This window comes from Punica granatum, chromosome 4 (assembly GCF_007655135.1).
Source record: "Punica granatum isolate Tunisia-2019 chromosome 4, ASM765513v2, whole genome shotgun sequence".
Lineage (NCBI taxonomy): Eukaryota > Viridiplantae > Streptophyta > Magnoliopsida > Myrtales > Lythraceae > Punica > Punica granatum.
Window position 1 is genome coordinate 12,579,733 of NC_045130.1, and position 20,478 is coordinate 12,600,210.

The 20,478-nt window shown below is 33.2% G+C and overlaps 1 protein-coding gene across 2 annotated transcripts; it reads left to right on the forward strand.

Annotated features, from left to right (window-relative positions):
• Window positions 1–1,292: 1,292 nt before the first annotated feature.
• On the forward strand, window positions 1,293–7,928 carry LOC116202210 (F-box/kelch-repeat protein SKIP25). Of its 2 annotated transcripts, none has more exons than XM_031533657.1 (5): window positions 1,293–2,886; window positions 6,135–6,310; window positions 6,573–6,688; window positions 7,443–7,483; window positions 7,651–7,928. In XM_031533657.1, the coding sequence occupies exon 1, from the start codon at window positions 1,448–1,450 to the stop codon at window positions 2,660–2,662; it is 1,215 nt and encodes a 404-aa protein (XP_031389517.1). In that variant the 5' UTR covers window positions 1,293–1,447; the 3' UTR covers window positions 2,663–2,886; window positions 6,135–6,310; window positions 6,573–6,688; window positions 7,443–7,483; window positions 7,651–7,928. The 2 variants fall into 2 exon arrangements, with proteins under 2 accessions (XP_031389517.1, XP_031389516.1); XM_031533656.1 differs by having other exon boundaries at window positions 6,135–6,299.
• Window positions 7,929–20,478: the final 12,550 nt, after the last annotated feature.

The window sequence follows — 20,478 nt, forward strand, 5'->3', positions numbered from 1 at the left end:
ATGAAAGGAGATTGAGGGACGTAATCGTTTGTATAGAATATGGGCAAACTAAGGCGTGACAGTTAATATTTACTAAATGATCCTTTATCAACATTAAGAAAGTTTTGAAATATTATAGTCAATATTGTTGAATATTAAAGTACAAAAAAAAAACTTGGTTGTTTCTTTAAGGCATGTAATCTCTAAACCGTTCTAATACAATTCAAGTCTTAAACTCTACTTGAGCCTACCCATCTTACTTCTCAACTTCCTTGTCGATTATTTCTCTTAAGACGGGTTCTTTCTTTTTCTTTATATAAGATTTGCATATGCGTCATTGATGATGTTTGAGAAGTGATTTCATATGTTTATTGGGAAGGTTTACTGTGCAATCACTTTAAACTTGTTGCACCATACAATTAATGTTATTTCATTTGTAGTAAGTTACTTTCTTTTTTATTATATTACTAACGGATTATGTAAATTGCACATACACACATTTTGAAGTAAACTACAAAAATCTAAATTAAAAGAACACATTTTTTAATAAGTTCACTTAATTTTAGTTCTTACTTATAATTTTAATGGTTTACTTTGCGTTTGGTAACGAAGTACAATTTGGTTTAATTTAATTTCACGAAATGAAAACAAAAATAGTTGAGAATTTTTATTATTAAAATTGAAGAATAAGATAAAAAAAGTAATGATTGGATTGTTGAATTGAGGGAAAAATAATAAATAGTAAGGAGAATTTAGTATTAAAAAATAATTATAATAATAAATAAGAAAAAATACGTGAGAGAATTTATTATTAAATTGAAAAAAAAGATAAAAAAAGTAACGTTTTTATTGAATTGAGGAAAAAATAAAGAAAATTAAATCAAGTTAAATTTAACTCTATTTTCAAAACGAAATAACATGATTTAGTGTAGTACAATTCACAATTTCGAATTGGTTTTTTGTTCTATAAATCTATTCAAACCAACACATAAGAAAAAAAAGTATTTTTTTAGGTACGCATAAAAAAGAGTCTATTCAAACTAATTTTGTTGATTGCATAGTAGACATTTTCATGTTTATTAAGTGAAAATAGATAGAGATTTTAAAAAGAGGATGCAGTATACTAGTGCACGTTTTCGTTGATATTTCAGAGATTTCAAGTTTTATACTTATTATTGGACTACCGATACTCATTTATCAGTAATTAAAATTTTTATTTTATTATATTCAGTTAGTCTCCTTTATAAAAAAAAATCATAAAATTGAAAAGGCTCCCAATAAAGAGTGGGGAATAAGAGAGAGAGTATAATAACTAATAATGGAATCGTGAAGGTAATGAACAAGTGGGAGAGTTTCCCACTTATATGGCTACCTTCCAATAGCTCTCTCCCCTCCCCCCACAAGCCCGTAATTCCCAATCCTGACTGAATACACACCCAAACAAACAGCCGCTCCCTCCGCCTATGTTATGGCCAACGCTACCTCTCCCACCAACACCGATTCCTCCTCCTCCGCCACCGCCTCTCTCGCCAAACGCCGAAAACTAGTCCACAACGACCGCAACCCTCAGCCGTCCCTCCTCCCCGGCCTCCCCGACCACATTGCCCATCTCTGCCTCTCAAGAGTCCATCCCGCCTCTCTCTACTCCGTCTGCCGCTCCTGGCGCCGCCTCATCTACTCCTCCTCCTTCCCCCCCTTCCTCTCCCTCTATGCCCTCCTCTCCCAGTTGGACGAACCCTCCTCGCCGGCGCCCGACCATAGCAGCAGCCTCAGCAGGATCGAGTTCGCGACCTTCGACCCGGTCTCCTCACGGTGGCTGCCCCTCCCCCCGCCGCTTCCCGATCAGCCTCTCAGCATCCTCCTCCGTCACCGCTCCTTCCTCTCCCGGATCTTCCCGATCCAGTCCGTCGCGGTCTCTGGCAACCTCGTCCTTCTCGCTGCCACCGCCAACAACTTCTTCCCAGCCATCCCCTGCCCCCTCGTGTTCAACCCCACCACCAGAGCCTGGTCCGCCGGCCCGCCGCTCTCCTCCCCCCGCCGGTGGTGCACCGCAGGTGTCTTCCGTGGTGCCGTCTACGTTGGGAGCGGCGTCGGATCCCAGTTCAGCGCCGACGTCGCGAGGTCCTTTGAGAAATGGGATCTCAACGGGAACGACCTCCGCAGCTCGGCCGGTCACGCCTGGAAATGGCAGAAACTGAGGGAGTTGAAGGACATAAGGTTCAGCCGAGATGCGATAGAGGCCGTCGGATGGAGGGGGAAGCTCTGTATGGTCAACGTGAAGGGGGGAGCTGTCAGGGAAGGAATCGTTTACGACGTGGCGGAGGACATATGGGAGGAGATGCCCAAGGGGATGATCGGCGGGTGGAAGGGCCCAGCGGCCGCGATGGACGAGGCTGAGCTCTACGCGGTGGATGAGGCTAACGGGTCACTCCGGAGGTACGACCCAGAGAGGGATGAGTGGGATGATGTGATCGTATCCGCCGAACTCAAGGGTGCCCAGCAGATAGCTGCTGCGGGTGGGCGCGTGTGCGCACTCAGTGGTGACGCCGGCTGCCAGATCGTCGTGGTAGACGCTGCAGCATCTCCGCCCAGGACCTGGGTAGTGGAGACCCCCAAGGGGTCGCGAGCGGTGTCGGTCCACATCATGCCGAGGATGAGCCAGCAGGATGACGCATACCTCTGATACATGATTTCTCATCGATCCATCAAGCGATCAGAAGCCAATATTACGAGCAATCAAATACATATATTCCAATATAGAGAACACGATGGCCGACATGGATGCAATCTTAATGCAATTTGAGTTATCAATGGACTGCGAAATTCGGAATCAGCTATAGCTCCGGGGTGGGTCAATTGAAGATTTTTCAATTCATTCGGGGAGTTCCATTGATTCCAGCAGCAAGGGTGAGATCTGATTATACACTCTTTTCTTTTTTATAAATTTTTTTTATTCACAAGTTTTCGGGCATTTTTTTATATGATTAGCTTTTAGTTAAGCAGCCGAAAGTGAATTTTTGTCGTTTAGTGTTTACTTTACGCATTCAATTTGAGAGACGATCACAGTTACATGCAATGTACAGAGCAAAGATTTATTTATTTCTTGGCACATTTGGCCCATCAACTAGGATTTAATATTGACGCAATTGTATGTGCAACGCATAAGACAATAAAAAAAAATTAAAAAACGAAATTGAATTGTAGAAAGAAGGGAACAAAAAAGCCATCTTTCTTCATTTTAGCAGCCACTCCGGTTCCTCTCCGACGACCTTCTCTTCCCCTCCGACCACTCCAGGGCAGCGGTGGCCGGTGAACCACCACCGCCCGTAAAAATCAATCAAGCAACGTAGGGGCAGGGGGTTGCTATAGACCTCACCGGCATGGTGGCTGCTCAGACCTCACCGGCAGTCCTTGTGGAAAACCAATCAAGCAAAAAATCTCAAGACCAATCAACTTCCCATGATACCTTTCACTCGCAATCGGGAATTTTTACAGTAAAGAAACGATCATATCCCTACTCTGGACAACAAAAGAAAATTACAATCCAAAATTGGAAAATTGGGAAAATTTGACAGGATAAAATTTCCTCCTCGAGAGGAAAAGGGAAAAACATTGTTACAAAATCAAAGAAATCTATAGCTCCGTTTGAATTCGCAGTTAAAATTACAAAAATTTTAAATTTAACTTTAACTCAACACATTACACAACAAAAATACACATTTTCCAAATAAAAAATTTTAACTTTTAACTTTAACTCAACACACTACATAATCATTTATCATTTTTCACAATCCAAATCAAAGTTACTTTAACTCTGAAATCAAACGCACTATTATATTCACCACCATTCATTAACAAGAACTCCACTCTGCCTCAGAAGTGAAAAGCTCCAAGTATTGCCTGAGAAAAAAAAGAGATAGAGAGAGAGATGCTGCCGCAAACGCCATTGATGCTCTTCTCTCTCTCTCTCTCCCTCCTCCCCCCCCCCCCCCCCCATCTCACAGAATTATCTCTCTCATGTTCCCACTCTCTCTCTCCTAGATTGCCGGCAGTAGTGGCATGCCGGCGACCGCTGCCCTGGAGAGGTCGGAGGGGAAGAGAAGGTCGTCGGAGGCTAAGAGTAGAGTGGTCGGAGAGGAGCCGGAGCGGCTGCGAAAAAGAAGAATCTTTTTTCTACAATTAAATTTCATTTTTTATTATTTTATTATTGTCATGTGCGTTGCACATGCAATTTCCGTCAACATTAACCGGGGAAGTAACGGTCGGGGGGATATTTTCCTTCCATCTTAGTTGAGGAATGTGCTCGGGAGGCAAAAGTGCCCCGAGCCCATAGTTTTGTTGGGGGGGGGGGAGGAAACGGTACTTTTCCCTTATTTTAATATTGAATGTACATCTGCCTTATCTGGATTAAATTAAAGTAACCCTTATTCCAATTAATCCTATCGAACTTGTCAATATTAACTTCTTCGAAAAATAAACAATTAATAGATCAATTAAGCTTGACGGTCTACCGCATGTAGAATACGGTTGTGGTTCGAACAGGAGAATACGACATGAGATGGATATTTTCGGTATAATGCGACTTAAAGCCGTGTCGTGCGACAGCAGAGTTAGCTGTCTTGTTCGGGTCCACGAACGCGGTATGAATAGAAATGTCGAGGCTGTGCTGTTGTGTGGAATAATTCTGTGGGGGAAATTTCTGTGGTGGTGGGCTTTGGTTTGGATGCATCCAACCGATAAGGCTAGCGGGGACTCATTAAATGTCAGGATCCAGACAAATTTTAGCTTTTTTGATCACGTCCAGATTTTATGGCGCCTTTCAAAATGGCGCTTGTTTTTCTCCTTTTTAATTAATAAAATAATGGATTCAGAAAAAAAAGAAAAAAATTAATAATAATGGACATTACATTTCGAAGAAATAATATTGCATATTTCTCTTCACTTCACGCAAACATATTGATGCTGCATCCATAGAATAAATACTGTCAATCGATTTTAGCTCTCCGTTGCAATCATTGACTAGTGGCTAGAAGTCGGGGGAGAGGGATCGTTAGCTGTTAGACAAAATGATGGGCCACGCAAACTACCATTTCTAGGTGCTTTTCATTATACATATCTAGGCGATGCTCTCATTTTTTCCTTAACGGCCGAGCATTGTTTTGTATGCCACAAATATTGCATCCGTTGCTACTAATAAATGATACCGTTGTCGTGTGGAAGAATTATAGGATTTAAGGATTGAGACTTGAGCATTAGAGGTTTTAAGTTGCTCGGTCAATCACGATTTATAATCACTTTACCCCATAATATTATGCAATATATGTATATATAATACGACAAATATATCTTCTAAATGTTGTAATATCTCTTCTCTTAAATATTCAGAAAAAAAAAATGATTTCCCACCACCATCGAAAGCTATTGTGAATTGTTAAATAGAAACTTAAAAGGATATATGCATGAATATAATATAATATAATATAATATATTTCCTATATATACTCGTATGTAGTTACTCTCTTTTTTCTGAAACACATACGGTTACATATGTATATGCTTTATTGCTACAATAGTATGGTAGAGGTAAAGAAAGACGAACAAGTGGATGCCAATTGCAGCTTTTTTTATTATTTAAAATGCCTTATGACTGCCACCCTTTCACCTTTTTCTCATAAATCACTTTTTCTTTTCTTTTTTTATTACTCGGTCAGGATAAAGATGTATTGTCAAAAGCTTTTTAAAAGACGAATGTGCGATAATTTGTTGCCCCTTTTATGTCGGGGCTACCCTTTTAAAAGCCGAAGGAACACGGGGTGATCTACATGAAATTTTCAATACAAATTCCTCCATTATTATTATTATTATTATTATTATTATTATCATTATCATTATTAATTAATAAAGAAACAATTACAGGTTTCATTCTGACTCCAAGTTATGAGTACTGACATTTTTCCCACTTGCATAAATTTCATTTTTCCTTCTTACATTTAAAACTTTAACTAGTATTATTAATGGCAGTTTGCTTAGTTGGTTGGCGGTGGCCCTTATTTCCCTTTTGTCTGGTCACACCATTGTACTCTCTTTTTTTTTTTGGGAACTTTTTCCCCCCAATTTCTCTTAATCCTCACGCCTTTCAATCTGCTCTTGTCCAGAACGCTCTGTCCCATCTCCGTTCCGTTCAGCTCCCCCACGTAAGACATTGTCGGGAAGGTCCGACCACTACGGTGATCTCCATTGGCGGAGTGGGAGCAACTCCAATCTCTTTGCCTCCTCGCAGCCGACCTTCTCTTTGCCCTCACAAGCAAAATTACGGAATGGTTGTCAACATGTTAGATTTTCTCAAGTTGTTTTTGCAGTTTCACTTCTTGAAAGTGTTCTTTTCAAAATAAAGTACTAATCAATATTTGTGATGCATATTCTGCTGCTGAGCCATTATATGTTGATTAGGTCCATATGAGTTTAGGCATTATCATACTTTGCTATGGGAATAGGCTCGATGCTTCTAGCTAAAGTTTTATTGGTTTAGTTGGTCTCTCATCTTTCAGCAGGAAGACAGTTTTTCAACTGCTATTCTTCTGTGTATTTGTTAGGCTTGCAATTCGGAAGATCTTCCAAAGTATGTAGAGCAACTAGCTAGAACTAACAAAGCCCAACTGGAGGAACTGAAGAAAGATGCCCTTGAAGCAATGGAAACTCAGAAAAAGAGGTATGCAGATCTTCTTTATCATGAGATGATTGGGAGAAAGAGATTCTTGTTACATTTGATACCTGTAAAAATACCCACTTGGGCCTACACGGATTCGAGCCCATCTGCAGCCCAAAAGCTTAAGCTAATAGGTTACTGGACCCAAGTCTCATATAAGCTTGTGGTTTCTTTCTCAATTTTTCGATGTGGGACAACATATCTCAACACCCACCCTCACGTGGCAACGTGTGGTCCAACACGTGCCACGTGCCTTAAACACCCGCCCTTAACAACTGATCCGAGCTGGGCATTCTCTTCCGTGCTCGGGTAAGGGGGGACAAATACCAAACTAGCCTCGAGCTCCACACTCGGGCCTAACTAGAGGTGCACTTTAGCTATCTCGAAACTGGACTGGACCACTCTTGAGCCTGATTAACATGAGGCGCACTCTTGGCTACCTCGAAATCGAATCTGGCGTGGTGTGAGCCCACATGAGCGCGCGAAAGTATAACCCGCTCTGATACCATGTAAAAATACCCACTTGGGCCTACACGGACTCGAGCCCATCTGCAACACAAAAGCTTAAGCTAATAGGTTACTGGACCCAAGTCTCATATAAGCTTGTGGTTTCTTTCTCAATTTTTCGATGTGGGACAACATATCTAAACAATACCTCTATTCTGAATTGGATCTATCGTGAGGCACTCAACATTTTTGTATTATCTCAGCTTTTAGACTGAACATGTTAGCAATTCTGACTCCATAAATGTTTCAGATCTTGCAACTTTGAGAGAGGCAAGTTCATTGAGACAGAAGGTAAATGTCACCCTTTATATAGTTTGTCTTAATTGCTACAGTAGTTCTGTGACAGTTTCACTATTTATCCCAAATATATATATATATATGAATTGCCATTTGCTATTCTTATATTTTAGGATCGAAATTGCTTCTCCTTGATTGTGCTTTTCGATTCTGCTTTTCAGGTCCCGCAGCAAAACGCGGGCTTTGTCCTAGTTTTGATAAAGACGGATTTACATTAGTTCTAGTTAAGTTTCCCTTCCAAGTTTTATTAGCATGTCAAATTATCCATGGTATGACAAACATACATGAACATCGGCAAGACGTTTCGTCTCTCGTGTTAAGCATTCGTAGTCTTCATTTGACGCTGAAAGACGAAGAAGTAGATCCTATATTGCCATGTGACATTGTAATTTGCTTTATATATATATATATATATATCTGTAAATGTAATTTTTCATCTCTTTTAGGACTTTTGCCTTGAATTAGATGATCTATATATATATATATATGGGTAAATTGCACTGGTGGTCCAAAAGGTTTCATGAATGTTTCAAGTAGGTCCAAAATGTTTTTTTAATAACTTGTTGGTACAAAAAGTTTCAAAACCGTTTCAATGTAGTACATTCCGTCAATTGCCCCTGACGCCGTTAACATTTTGCTGACGTGACTCGTCCTATGTGTCACTTTTGTTATGTGGAACCAATCACAGTACGCCACGTCATTTAAGAGAAAATAATATTTGAAAAAGTCCAATAAAAATATAAAAAATAATACAAAAAAATTTAAAATTTAAAAAAAAATAAAAAAAAATCATTTTTAAAATTATTTTTATTATTTTTAAATGTTTTTAAAAATAATTTAATATTTACATTATTCTTTAATTTTAAATTTTAAATAATAAAAATTATTTTTAATTTAATATTTAATATTTAATATTTAATATTTAATATTTAAAAGTTTAATATTATTTTAAAAAGTTTTTTCAATTTTTAAAAGTTTTTAAAATAATTTTTTTATATTTTTTTCTAAATTTTTACTTTTTATTTTTATATTTTTATTGGACATTTTCAAATTTTATTTTATTTTTAATGACATGGCGGACTATGATTGGTTTCACATAACAAAAGTAACACATAAAACGCGCTACGTCAGTAAAATATTAATGGCGTCAGGGGCAATTGACGGAATGTACTATATTGAAACGGTTTTGAAACTTTTTGTACCAACAAGTTACCAAAAAATATTTTGGACCACCGGTGCAATTAACCTATATATATATATATATATATATATATATACAAAAATGATTATTCCTCGGAAATGTGATATGTTGAAATAGTTCTACTGTCTCACCTCAATAAATTGCCCTAACTTTTGTACAATTACCATAGTGCCACAGTGAGTGGAATCGGCAGATTCATTCCTCCGAATTCGGCACATTTTGCAATGCTCATATACATACATATATATATAGCAAAAGAGAAAACCAAAAATGAACGGATATGGTTTGATTGATAAGGTCACACAACTTTATGTGATAATCTATACTTCTTATAAAAGTATGATAAGTTTTTTTAATTTTTAATATGTCAAAAATACCTATATATCCTCGTGACTTTTCTTTGAACATTTTCGACTCGTGACTTTTGCTCACACATTTTCAGCGTATATTTACCGACTATTTCTATTCATTGCTCATTTTCGATGTTTTATTACCTTGTATCTCTCTCAATCGAGTTAGCCATTCATCACATGTATATTTGTTCTATTATTATTTCATAACGATTTACGGTTTCAAAATTTCATTACACCATATATTTGTTTTCATCGTTTGTTGTTCTAACATATTCTTACAATTTTTGTCTCATCACTATGAATCACATGGTGATTTTCAAAAGTTCTTGTTTCCTAAATTTTAATTTCAAAAAATACTGGTATCCTTCGTGAATTTCTAATTTTTTTTCATACATTTTACTCTCACATTTTTTGTGTGCTCTATTAGTATGACTTTTTACAACACTTTTGACTTTCTATTCATCGCTCATTCTCAACATTCATTATTTCACATGTTTTATAATATATTGCCTCAGTCAAGTTAAACTTTGTACATCTCTTCTAAAGTACGACCATTTCCAAAGTGTTTCTCCAACTTTTTTTTCTTTTTGCTCTTGGTAAATTAATAACATTACTATCCACCCTTTAGTCAAATAATACGAATGCTGCTAAACATCACATCTTTTCAATAGCATGGCATTTTTTCATTTGTTTTAATAAAAAAAATAACTTATGTGTATTCTTTCTCACGGCCTTTCAATTTCAAGGCACAATTTCATATTTCTTCACTATAAAAACTACTTATCATGTTCTTTCTCATAATTATTTACTCTAACAAATGCTCAAGCATGAAATAACTTCTTGATTCAACTCTCATGGTTCCTCTCTCCTCTTTCCTATTTACATTTGTATCTTTTCTATTTTCTCTCTTGGTTTTTAATTAATCTTATTATTTGACTTTGCTAATCGTTGGAAAAAAAATTCCTGCATTCTCTTTCTTCTACCATAATCTTTTTTATTTTTTTCAAGTTTCAAAAACCAACTTGTACCTATTTTTTCTCATGACCATTCGATTTCAATGCATCATTTCATACTTTTTCACTATAAAAACTACCCAGCATGTTCTTTTTCATAATTATTCACTCTAATGAACGTATCAAATATGAAATAACTTCCATTCAATGCTCACAGTTCTTCTCTCCCATTTTCTATTTACATTTTGTATTGACGAAAAATTCAAACAATTTTTCGATGAATTTTTCAAAATTTATATTAATTTATTTAAAAAATTATTTAAGACATTATACCAACTGTAATTTGTTTTCAAAGTCTTAAACAATTTTTTTATGGGACTCTATGGATATAAAAGTACACATTTAGGAAAATAAAAAAGAAAGAAAGAGAAAAGGAGTTTCAAAGAAAAAAGATACCATATCATTATTTTTTTTCCTTATCTCAAGTTTATTTTTCTTTCTATTCTTAGTCTCTTCTTTTTCTTTTGTTCACATACATCAGCTACCGCTTTATCCATTGTCATTGTAGTGCCTGCCACCACCACCTGCTAATAATGTTGCACAAGCTTAGATCCCTCATGCTATCAATGTCCTTCTTTCACAAGCTTTAGGTACATTTTTGTTTCCTAAGGGTATGTGGGTAACAATGGAGAGATAAGTTGCTTCCAAAGAAAATCTAATATCGATTATCAAATACAACTTATCAGTTTGCAACTAAAATTAAATTTACTCTTATGCCTTAGAATAGAGAAAAAATGTATTGTTTGCTTTTTATTTTATTTTGTTTATCAAGTATTAATTATGATATATAATATGAATTACCAAAATAAATTTATATATACATAAAATCGGGTCCGATCAACTTCCTTCCAATTTTCTTTCTTTAAAACTTAAACCCGACCCTTAAGGTCTTTAATTTCAAATTTTTTTATTGATTTGGGTCTAGTTTTTCTGAATTTTCGAGTTATGGGTGTCATTACAAGGCTATTCCTGGAAATAACAATTCTATTAATTATCTTGTAAAATTTGATTGAAATTTTAAATTTTTCTCTATTTTTTCTTTGGGATATTCTATTGAAATGAATGATCAAATCAGAAAAATATATCAATTGAAAATATTTTCTGGAAATAAATTATTTTTAGTTGCATTAATTTCATTTTTTAGATATTTTCTAATATTTTAATCGTACTTATCAAATTTTTATTATTCATACATTAAATTATGCACCTGCACTATGCACAGTGTGAAAGAAAAACATAGTTTAAAATGTTACTTCTGTATTTTCATCTTTATATACCATTTTTTTGTGAAAATTATATACCATTTGCAATTCTATATAATTGAGCTATTATTAAAAAAAATAAAAATAAAATTGTGATGAAAATTGAAAAAATTCATTTTTTAGTGAAAGGAAAGAAAAATAACTTAGGTTGAGATAGAGACAAAGTGGAAGTTAAAGAGAAATAATTAAAAAGTCAAGTAGAAGATGACCATGTGTCAATTGATGACGGAGCGAAATAAGATATATGAGTTTAAAATTTGAGCAATTTTATAATTTTGTTCTTACATTCAGTTTTACTTTTCTTCAACGGAGTGAAAAATAATGGGGATAGTTTTGTAAAATTGTACAAAAACTGATGCGCATATACTTAGATGTAGTGATTCATCATTAGTATGCTAATTTTGTATATACTTTTTTTATGTTGCATATATGTAAATACTATTACCAATATATATACATATATATGTTTCCATTGAAATTAATATTATTTATTTTTTATTGATTTAAATGAAATATTTTTTGTGAATATTATTAGTTACTTTTGATCATTTTTATTTTAAATTTAATATTTAAATACCCACGGGTCCACTTGGCAAATTTTCATGTGCCAAGTCGGCAATATTAGTGTCATGTTATAAAAATCCGTTAAAATTGATAGAAAAGTGATAGCATGCTAAACGTGATACGAAACTTATAATTTGTAATTTTTCATGCAATTTAAAAAATTCGTGCTAGAAATAATAGAAAGGGCAAATTTTTGCTTTTTTTTTTTATCATCAACCCTCATACATATTATTAACTATTTATTATGTTATTTACTTATAAATTAAGGTAATACTAGATTTCTGACTAGAAAGTGTCTTAAATCCATTTAAAATGAGATATTATTAATTTACTTATAATTTATATATTTCTATTTTAAAAGAGTTTTCTTGATTTTGAACTCATGAACATCTTGTGACCCATTAATTCTTGTATCCATTAAGAGTTTTCTTGATTTCAAGTATTATGTATTTTAATCTTATTAAAGAAGTTTTCAAGTGTAACGCGTGTGTAAATTCAATAGTGTCTAATAAATGCAGCCAACTGTCCCGATAAGAATGTAGGGGCATGCTATTGCTGACATCTTAAGAGATTTTGATTATTGAGTCGATATTTCAACATTTAATTTATTTATACTTTTACTAGTATTTTAATCCCTACAGCATACAGATCAATTTTCATATAGTAAGGTTTTCAAATTTTTAAAAATTATGCTTATTAAGATTAATAATTTTCAATAATAATTAATAGTTTTGAATAGTGATCCTAATGCATCATATGAATTTTGAATAGTCTAGTGACAATTTTATTGCTAATTCTCTTATTTATAGTGCATTTCATATTTATTTAATTGTTAACGGTATCGAGATTCATTACAAGTATTGAGTTCGAGTATAAAAAAAGTAATTTTATGTTCTTTTAAAATTATATTTTCTAGTATCCTTACTTTTATTTATTAAAGTTTTACTTTTTATGATAACTTAATTTCATAGAATTAGAAAGGGCCGGCATAGAACACCTCGGATTTAGGCTTTAGGAGATAAATTAAGAAGTCGGGAGATATTATTTCACGGTTTTATGGTCCCTATTTAAAATTGATAACCAATTATTTATGTCAACAGAAGTGATTTTCTGATACAATAACAATAGTATGTTCAGCCCGACTTAAAGCAGAGCAGTAAAATCCTCTAGATTAAATATCAACTATTAACCTTGGTCAGAATAAAATGTAAATGTAATCTAATTATTAACAATAGAGCTGCATAGTGACCTCTATAATTGTATCCGTGACTATTTGATATGTTTTAGTCTCTTATACATCCTTTTGTGGTCACCTTAGTGAATTTGCTATTTTTTGTAGCTTTATAATGTATCTTCTTGGACATTTTTTTCTTGTACCCGTTTTTGTCATCTATGAAAAAAAAAAATAGAGCTGCATAATAATATAATAACGTAAAGCATGCCTTGCTCCCCGGAAAAACATAACATCTGCGTCGTCTTGCTATTAATGGCCGACTTTTTCATTTTTAAAATCCATGTCGTCTCACCTAAGACAAACAAAAGCAGAGACGGTACACGGACAGGCACAGCCACATATAATTCATGTTTACTTATAAAAAAACAAAAAAAAACAAAAACAAAACAAGCACTTAAAATTCATGCCGTCACAAGTTCATCATAGTTGCCGAAAACTATATATACATAACACACAAGGATCAAAGCAGTGACAAGACGAGAGATAGATTTTGTACAATGGCTTTTACATTCTGCTGAAACCAAGAGAAAATCCGATACTAATCGGTCGTTTCCCTTTTTGTGTTTTCACTTTTCGGTTTCACTATTAAGCTTACGAGCCTTCCTATCGGAAAAATAGTATTCATTTCTGTGCCTCCCCGCCTTTGACTTCCTAGGACGGTCAGACAGTCAACAGTTCTTAATTGTTCTTCTTTCTAATTTTAATAAAACCCGTGCTTTCTGCTTTGCATTAACTAAAGAATATGATGTTTCTAAACATGACCAATAGAATATGTCATTGCAATTTGTGGATAATATGGAATGTTTGTAATTATAGCAATTTTTCAATTTTTGTTGAAGAAATATGAAACTCACATATCAGTCAATATATGACTTTTTAAATTTACTAACCGTAATTGAAGTGATGTTTAATTAATGATCTAATTTGAAAATAATAAACAACCTCGTGGTTGAAATTCAGATTTTTGAACCAGCGTAATGACTTGAAAGTTGCACGTAGAGGCTAAGGCGAGTCCATTGATTGGTTTACACTAAACCCGACCGAGAATTAAACCGATTTAAAAGTTTTCTTGTTTGTGTTTGATCTTCAGTTTAAAATTATAAAAGTTATAATTAAGATGGCTGATTCAGGCGATACGACGCCTATTTTTCTAAATATGGTTCTAAATTTGAGTTTTTTGAATGAAAAAATTCACGATTGTGAGAAATTTTTACTCTTGAATGGGTGATTTGACTCGAATTCGAATTAGTCGTGACCCATTAAAGTTCCATATATAAAGTAGTGTACTCTGGAGAAAAAAAAAAGAATAAATAAAAAGTTTGCTCCCATTTCAATTCTGCCTCTATAGAAATCGAATTGAAGCCGAAATCATTTTTCCAACTCAAGGCCCAACCCACACCCTTCCCTTTCTTTCAGCCCAAGGAAAGGCCCAACCTCCTCGATTATTCCTTTCTTCTTCTTCCTCTCGGTCGCATCATAGAAAAAACATTGATTTTTCATTTATTTTTTCTCAGATCTGTCATGTACTTTAATGTTTTTTGGGGAAAAAAAATGTTTATGTGCATGTCAGACAACTGTCATTACATTTAATCTTAGTAATTTTCCAGGTAACCATCACATCATTGTTGTATCTTCAGCTGCTATTCGGGAGGAAAATAGATAAACCGGTGAGCGACATGCTTGAGCTACCTGCAGGCGCCAATCATATAAAGAGGAGAGAAAAATAATCTGTAAAAGTAACGCACAGTGATGTATTTTGTGTTTTTAGAGCGTGTCCCACTCTAATTCATTTGTATCGTACTTCAAAAAATATAATCTTCAGATAGTCAACTACATGTGCGTACTGCTGGCTATATTGCATACAAAATGACGTGATGCAGTGGACAGTATGCATATATTGTTGACTGTCTGAAGAGTCTGTTTTTCTAAGTATGACATAAATAAACTGGAGTACAACATGAGTATGACACGCTCAGAAAAGACAAAATAGAGCTGGAGGTCCAGCCACGTGATTGAATAATTTCCGTAAATATGATAGTCCGATAGCCTCAAGTAGTTTAAAATTACCACATACCAAATACCTTTTTAAAGTTTAAGGAAATGGCATTTAGCCTCATTTGTTTGAAAAATATGCATTTAATTCCAGTTGAGAGGCTTCACCATTTTTATTTTATTTTTTGTAAAAATAACAATTCATATCATAATTTTTTAGTTTCATTCTTCTTAAAGTCTGGACTTCTCATAAAATTTTTGTATAAGGCCTTTCTTACATTTATAAAATATTTATGAGAAATAAAAATTGAAAAATCTAATAAAAATATTTTTTAAAAAATGCTAAAAGAGTGAGAAGAACAGCCTCGGCAATGTTTCTAGAGCTGGTGGTGGCTGATGATGGGCCATCAACACTCCCTTTTCCTTTTATCTCCTAGAGGGGGCACACAGGGGGAGAGAATGGACAACATTGGCCCGCAGTTGACGATCAGTCCCCAAACAAGGTAGTCATTGGCTTCTAAGGCCCCGTTTGGATTAAGAGTTAACTGATTTTAACTTTAACTTTAATTTTAACTCAACATACTACACAACAAAAATACACATTTTCCAATTCAAAAATTTTAACTTTAACTTTAACTCAACACACTATATAACAAAAACACACGTTTCCCAAGTCAAATTTATAATCACATCTCATTTATCCTTTTCTACAATCAAAATCAAAATCAAAATCAAAGTAACTTTAATTCGGAATCCAAACGGCCCATAAGACTGTCAGCGACCTCATTATGAGTGGTGATGGCTGGATATGAACCTTTACCAACTTCTTTACTCTATTCCCCTCTCCCCTTGAAGAGAAAGATGGCCTGGGCAAGGTGAAAGTCTCTGGTGTTCTTTACCGATATTGTCTGGGGCTGTGTTAACCTAAACGAATAATTGTATAGCCTTTAGAAAGAAAAAAATGAAAACGAAAAATTATGACTTAAATTGTTATTTTTTTCCAAAAAGAAAAAGATTTGGTTAAATATATCGATGAGGTTAAGTGCATACTTTTTAAACAATTGGAGGTTGGTGCCATTTTTCCAATCTCAAGGGAGGTCTTGGTATTTTACCCCCTTTCCTTTTTCTTTTTCTTTTTTCCTTTTGTTTTCCTATTGCTTCCTAAGAAAACAGATTAGACGTCGAGATGAGCTCGTCCATATGTTATTATTATACTGAAAAGGAATATAGTGTTGTAACATTGAGTTTTTCAAAATATCCTTAACAGAATATTTCTGATTAATAGTAACAATTAAATTAGACTTATAATTGTAAATATTATTAACTACCTTATTTTCTCACTGCCACATTTCTACTTTCTCCTCTCTTCCTATATCCCATTCTCTTTCTCCCTACTGCCTGATCACAAACATCTTCTTTTTTTTTGGGGTGTTTTTTAATCAAATTTATTAATTAATTAATTTTCAACATTTAACATAATCTAGACTAGTATTTGGGCTCCTCCCCCGTTTCACTCAAAAAATAATCTAGACTAAACTTATTTAGTATTTTCTTTTGCTTAAACTTATTCTATCAATTCAAATTTATTTATTAGCAACTCTAATTCATGTAAAACCTGCATGTAAAGTAAGTATTTGTCTAGTCTATTCTGAATGGTAAAAGAAAATTAGAAATTAAGTCATTAATTTGTACGACTAATTCACATGTGGTTATCCACCAAATTAGGCATAGAATCGAGTAAATATAAATTTGTAGAAAACTATTTGGTGGATCGACTAATTCATTAATTGAATGACTTCATTAATTCCCTACTTGGGGGAAGGGGGGAACAACCGCATAGATTGCCTTTTAGTGGGGAAATAGGCTTTTCCTTTGGGTATAAATATAGGCTTTTTTTTTTTTGGAAAATGGACAGTTAACATACACGTGTTAGTGCATGGATTTTTCTTTTAATTTTAACTTTTATCTTTACTTACATATCGATGGACCTTTGCCTATAATCGATTTGTTTGCAAAATATTTCGGAGTAGTCTTGGTAATTCACATGAGGATGTCTCTCTTTATAGGTAACTTGATTTTGGACCTGCGCTATACGTGTTAAATATAATTCAAAATTAGGTGAGTAAAACGTAAAATTGACCACATTCGAGGTGAACATTGGATGGATGGAAGTTAAAGAGGGGAGAGAGAGGGGAGGAGAGAATGCTAAGAGAAGGGAGAGTGGGCAAACAAAATAGGGTATAACTAGTCATCTAACCTGCATGTTAGGTAGACTTTTTACGGTTTTTATTTTATGTTGATATTATAGTATTTACAAATTTTAAAATAACAAAATTTTGAAATAAATAATATCCTAAAAAATATCTAATATATAAATACATTGTGGAAATTTAACAAAAACATTAGATGTGAAAAAATCTAGGCATATATCAATGCATAGGGGATGCAAAGAGTCAATCGCTTAGGACCTAAGGGTTATGAACGGAAGCTTGTCATCAATTGAATGGAGAGCTCACAGAAGACTCTAAATTACATAATAGATAAATATAGATAGTTTAGGTACTCATTTAAATACAATTGTAATTATGTTCTTAATTATTATGTGACCATCATTAATCCATATTTTATATACGTAAAATTGACTCGTGTTATAATAAATGATCCATCTTAATGAAACAAAATTATCAATTTTGTTTTTTAAAAAGATAAAACTATTAAACTAATTTCTATGACAAGATTAAAATCATTTTAATATATAAATTTATGATTACATAAAAATAAAAATTAAATATTTGAAAATAAATATGTCATAAAATTTTATATTTAAAAATGTGTAATTGAGTTTGTGCATACATATATATTTATAGGAGATTTATCTAATATACAAATGATTAAATAAATATAAAATTGCACACTAATTGAGAGACTTAGTTGCATATTTATTGAATCATTCAAAATTAACCTAATTTTATTAATCGATTTTTGTGTAAAACTTAAAATTAATCATTTAAAATATTTTATTCTTTTAAGAATGAATAAGAAAAATTATCATAAAAATGTTATATAAATATGCTAAAACAAACGTATACAACACAAGTAATATAAACACCATGAAAAAATTTAACTGATCATATATTGATTTCTAAAACAATTGTAATCCTATAAAAGCAAATTTCGTAACATATCACTATGAGTTTAATCTCATAAATAAAATAAAAATACGTAAAATTAAAAGTGAAAAACTACTATCTTAGAAAGAGGACAAATAAATTTTTATTCTAATTACTAAACTTTATTAATGTAAGTGACTAATCTATATTAAAAATTAACTTAAATATTCTTATTATAAAAACTTATTTGACCTCAGTATTATAATGATTAACTTACTCTAATTTTTAGCAAAAAAAATTGAAGATTACTATTCAAAAATTACAATTGCTAATTGAAAATACTTTTAATATGAAGATTGGTGTCTTAAAATAATTATGATGAGAACATACGTAGAGATGTATAAAAAAAAAACTCGTGCAACGTACGAGTAGAAAAAGACTAGTTATACTTATTTTAGTATAGGTTCTTTTGGAAAGCGAAAGTTAAATGAAAGTTCTCCTTTCAACCGATAATTGTTGCTAGAGCTTTAGCAATCTGAGCATTGGATGTGTAAGTTTTTTATTTTTATTTTTATTGTGAGTTCGTACTTGAATTTGCAGACTACCTGTACATGGGTTGATTTACAATACATGGGGTTGAAGATATATGCATGGTACAAACAAGTAAATTGAAGATATATGCATGGTACAAACAAGTAAGTTATTTGTACTTGAAATGTAATTTATTTGAATTTGGAGCAAATATTTGAAAATTTTCAAGTAAATATACATATTTAATATAAGTGCATTTTTTTCTAATTACAAAGGAGGCCAATGAGTCTAATACGATGAAATAAAAATCATAATAGCTAATAAAGGGCACGGGTAATCTGAAAATGAGTATTGAATTTGAAACTTTTTGGATATTAAGCGGAGACGTGGGTATTATATGCATTTACTGTACCTGCATTTTAAGTATACATATCATAGAATTTTTCACTGTACACGCATTTTTTAATGCATTCATTTTTTAAAAAAGAAAATTGTTGAAAATTAAAAGAAAACGGGGGCCCAAAAAAAAAAGTAGATAGCAATCTGAAAGTTCGCATGATCGAGTAGTTGGGAAGTGAACAGTATCATGATTCAAAATGATCAAGAACTTGGCAAAGTCATCAATGCCCAACCAAAACATATGAAAAAATTGAACGTTTCTCAAACAAACATAGTAAAAAATCAAAATGGGTCCGGTTCATATATTTTGTCAAATGTGCATTGAATATATGCCAGTCTTCGCTGGGACAATAAGTCTGATTTGTTGAACCATAAAATCCACCTCAATCCTCCCCACTAATTACCATTTTTTCATTTTTCAAATTATAAATACAACTCGAAATTCAATTTCTGGGAAATTGAAAACCAATAAAAATTGAAAGACGACAACATGAGAGACGAATATCACGTCATATTTTTCATCATTCAATACTGCTGTTTAGCAAGATATATGGTATGTGTAATTGTACAAACTTTTACTTTTATTTTAAATCTATAGCCAGTTTTTTTTAACCTTAAATCATGAACTTTAACTTTTATCTTAAATCTATTACGATTTTTCTCTTTAACTTTAAGATCATAGTTTTTTAGTTTTATTTCAAAATTATGATAACTTTCGTCCTTTTACATTGTACATTTACGAAGTTGCATTTGAATCTCATATCTATTATATTGCTACATTTTTCCTTCGAATTTGATATGGCTAGAGATGAATTAGGATTTCGAGTGAGAGGGGGCGAAATCTTCGAGAGAGTAAGTAGTCAAATAATTAGTGAAATTAGGGGGATAAATATGAAAATTTTGCTATAAAATAAAGTGAACAATATAGAAAAATATTGTTGCGGCACCTTCACCGGTAAAAAGGCAAGGAAAAAAAAACAAAAAAAAAATATCCCTCAAAGGCCACTGCAATTATGTTTGCCGTGGCCTTTTGAAAAAACAAATAAAAAAATTGAAAAAAGCATGATCATGGTCAACACAAGAAAAATGGTTCCTTGGAAGGAATTACACTGGTATGGGCCCACCATTAGAGCTTATTTCAATCATATTTTGTCCTTTTATGAAATAAGTTGAGTTGAGTTGGACTTTTTTTCTCAATCCAAACACACCGTATAAGAGATAGATAATTTAGGGGGAGTTATTGCCTCCCTTAGATCTCGTCGCAATCCATCCCTCGACATGGCACCATTAAATATTGACGTGTCAGTGCCACGTCAGCAGGTTGTTCCAA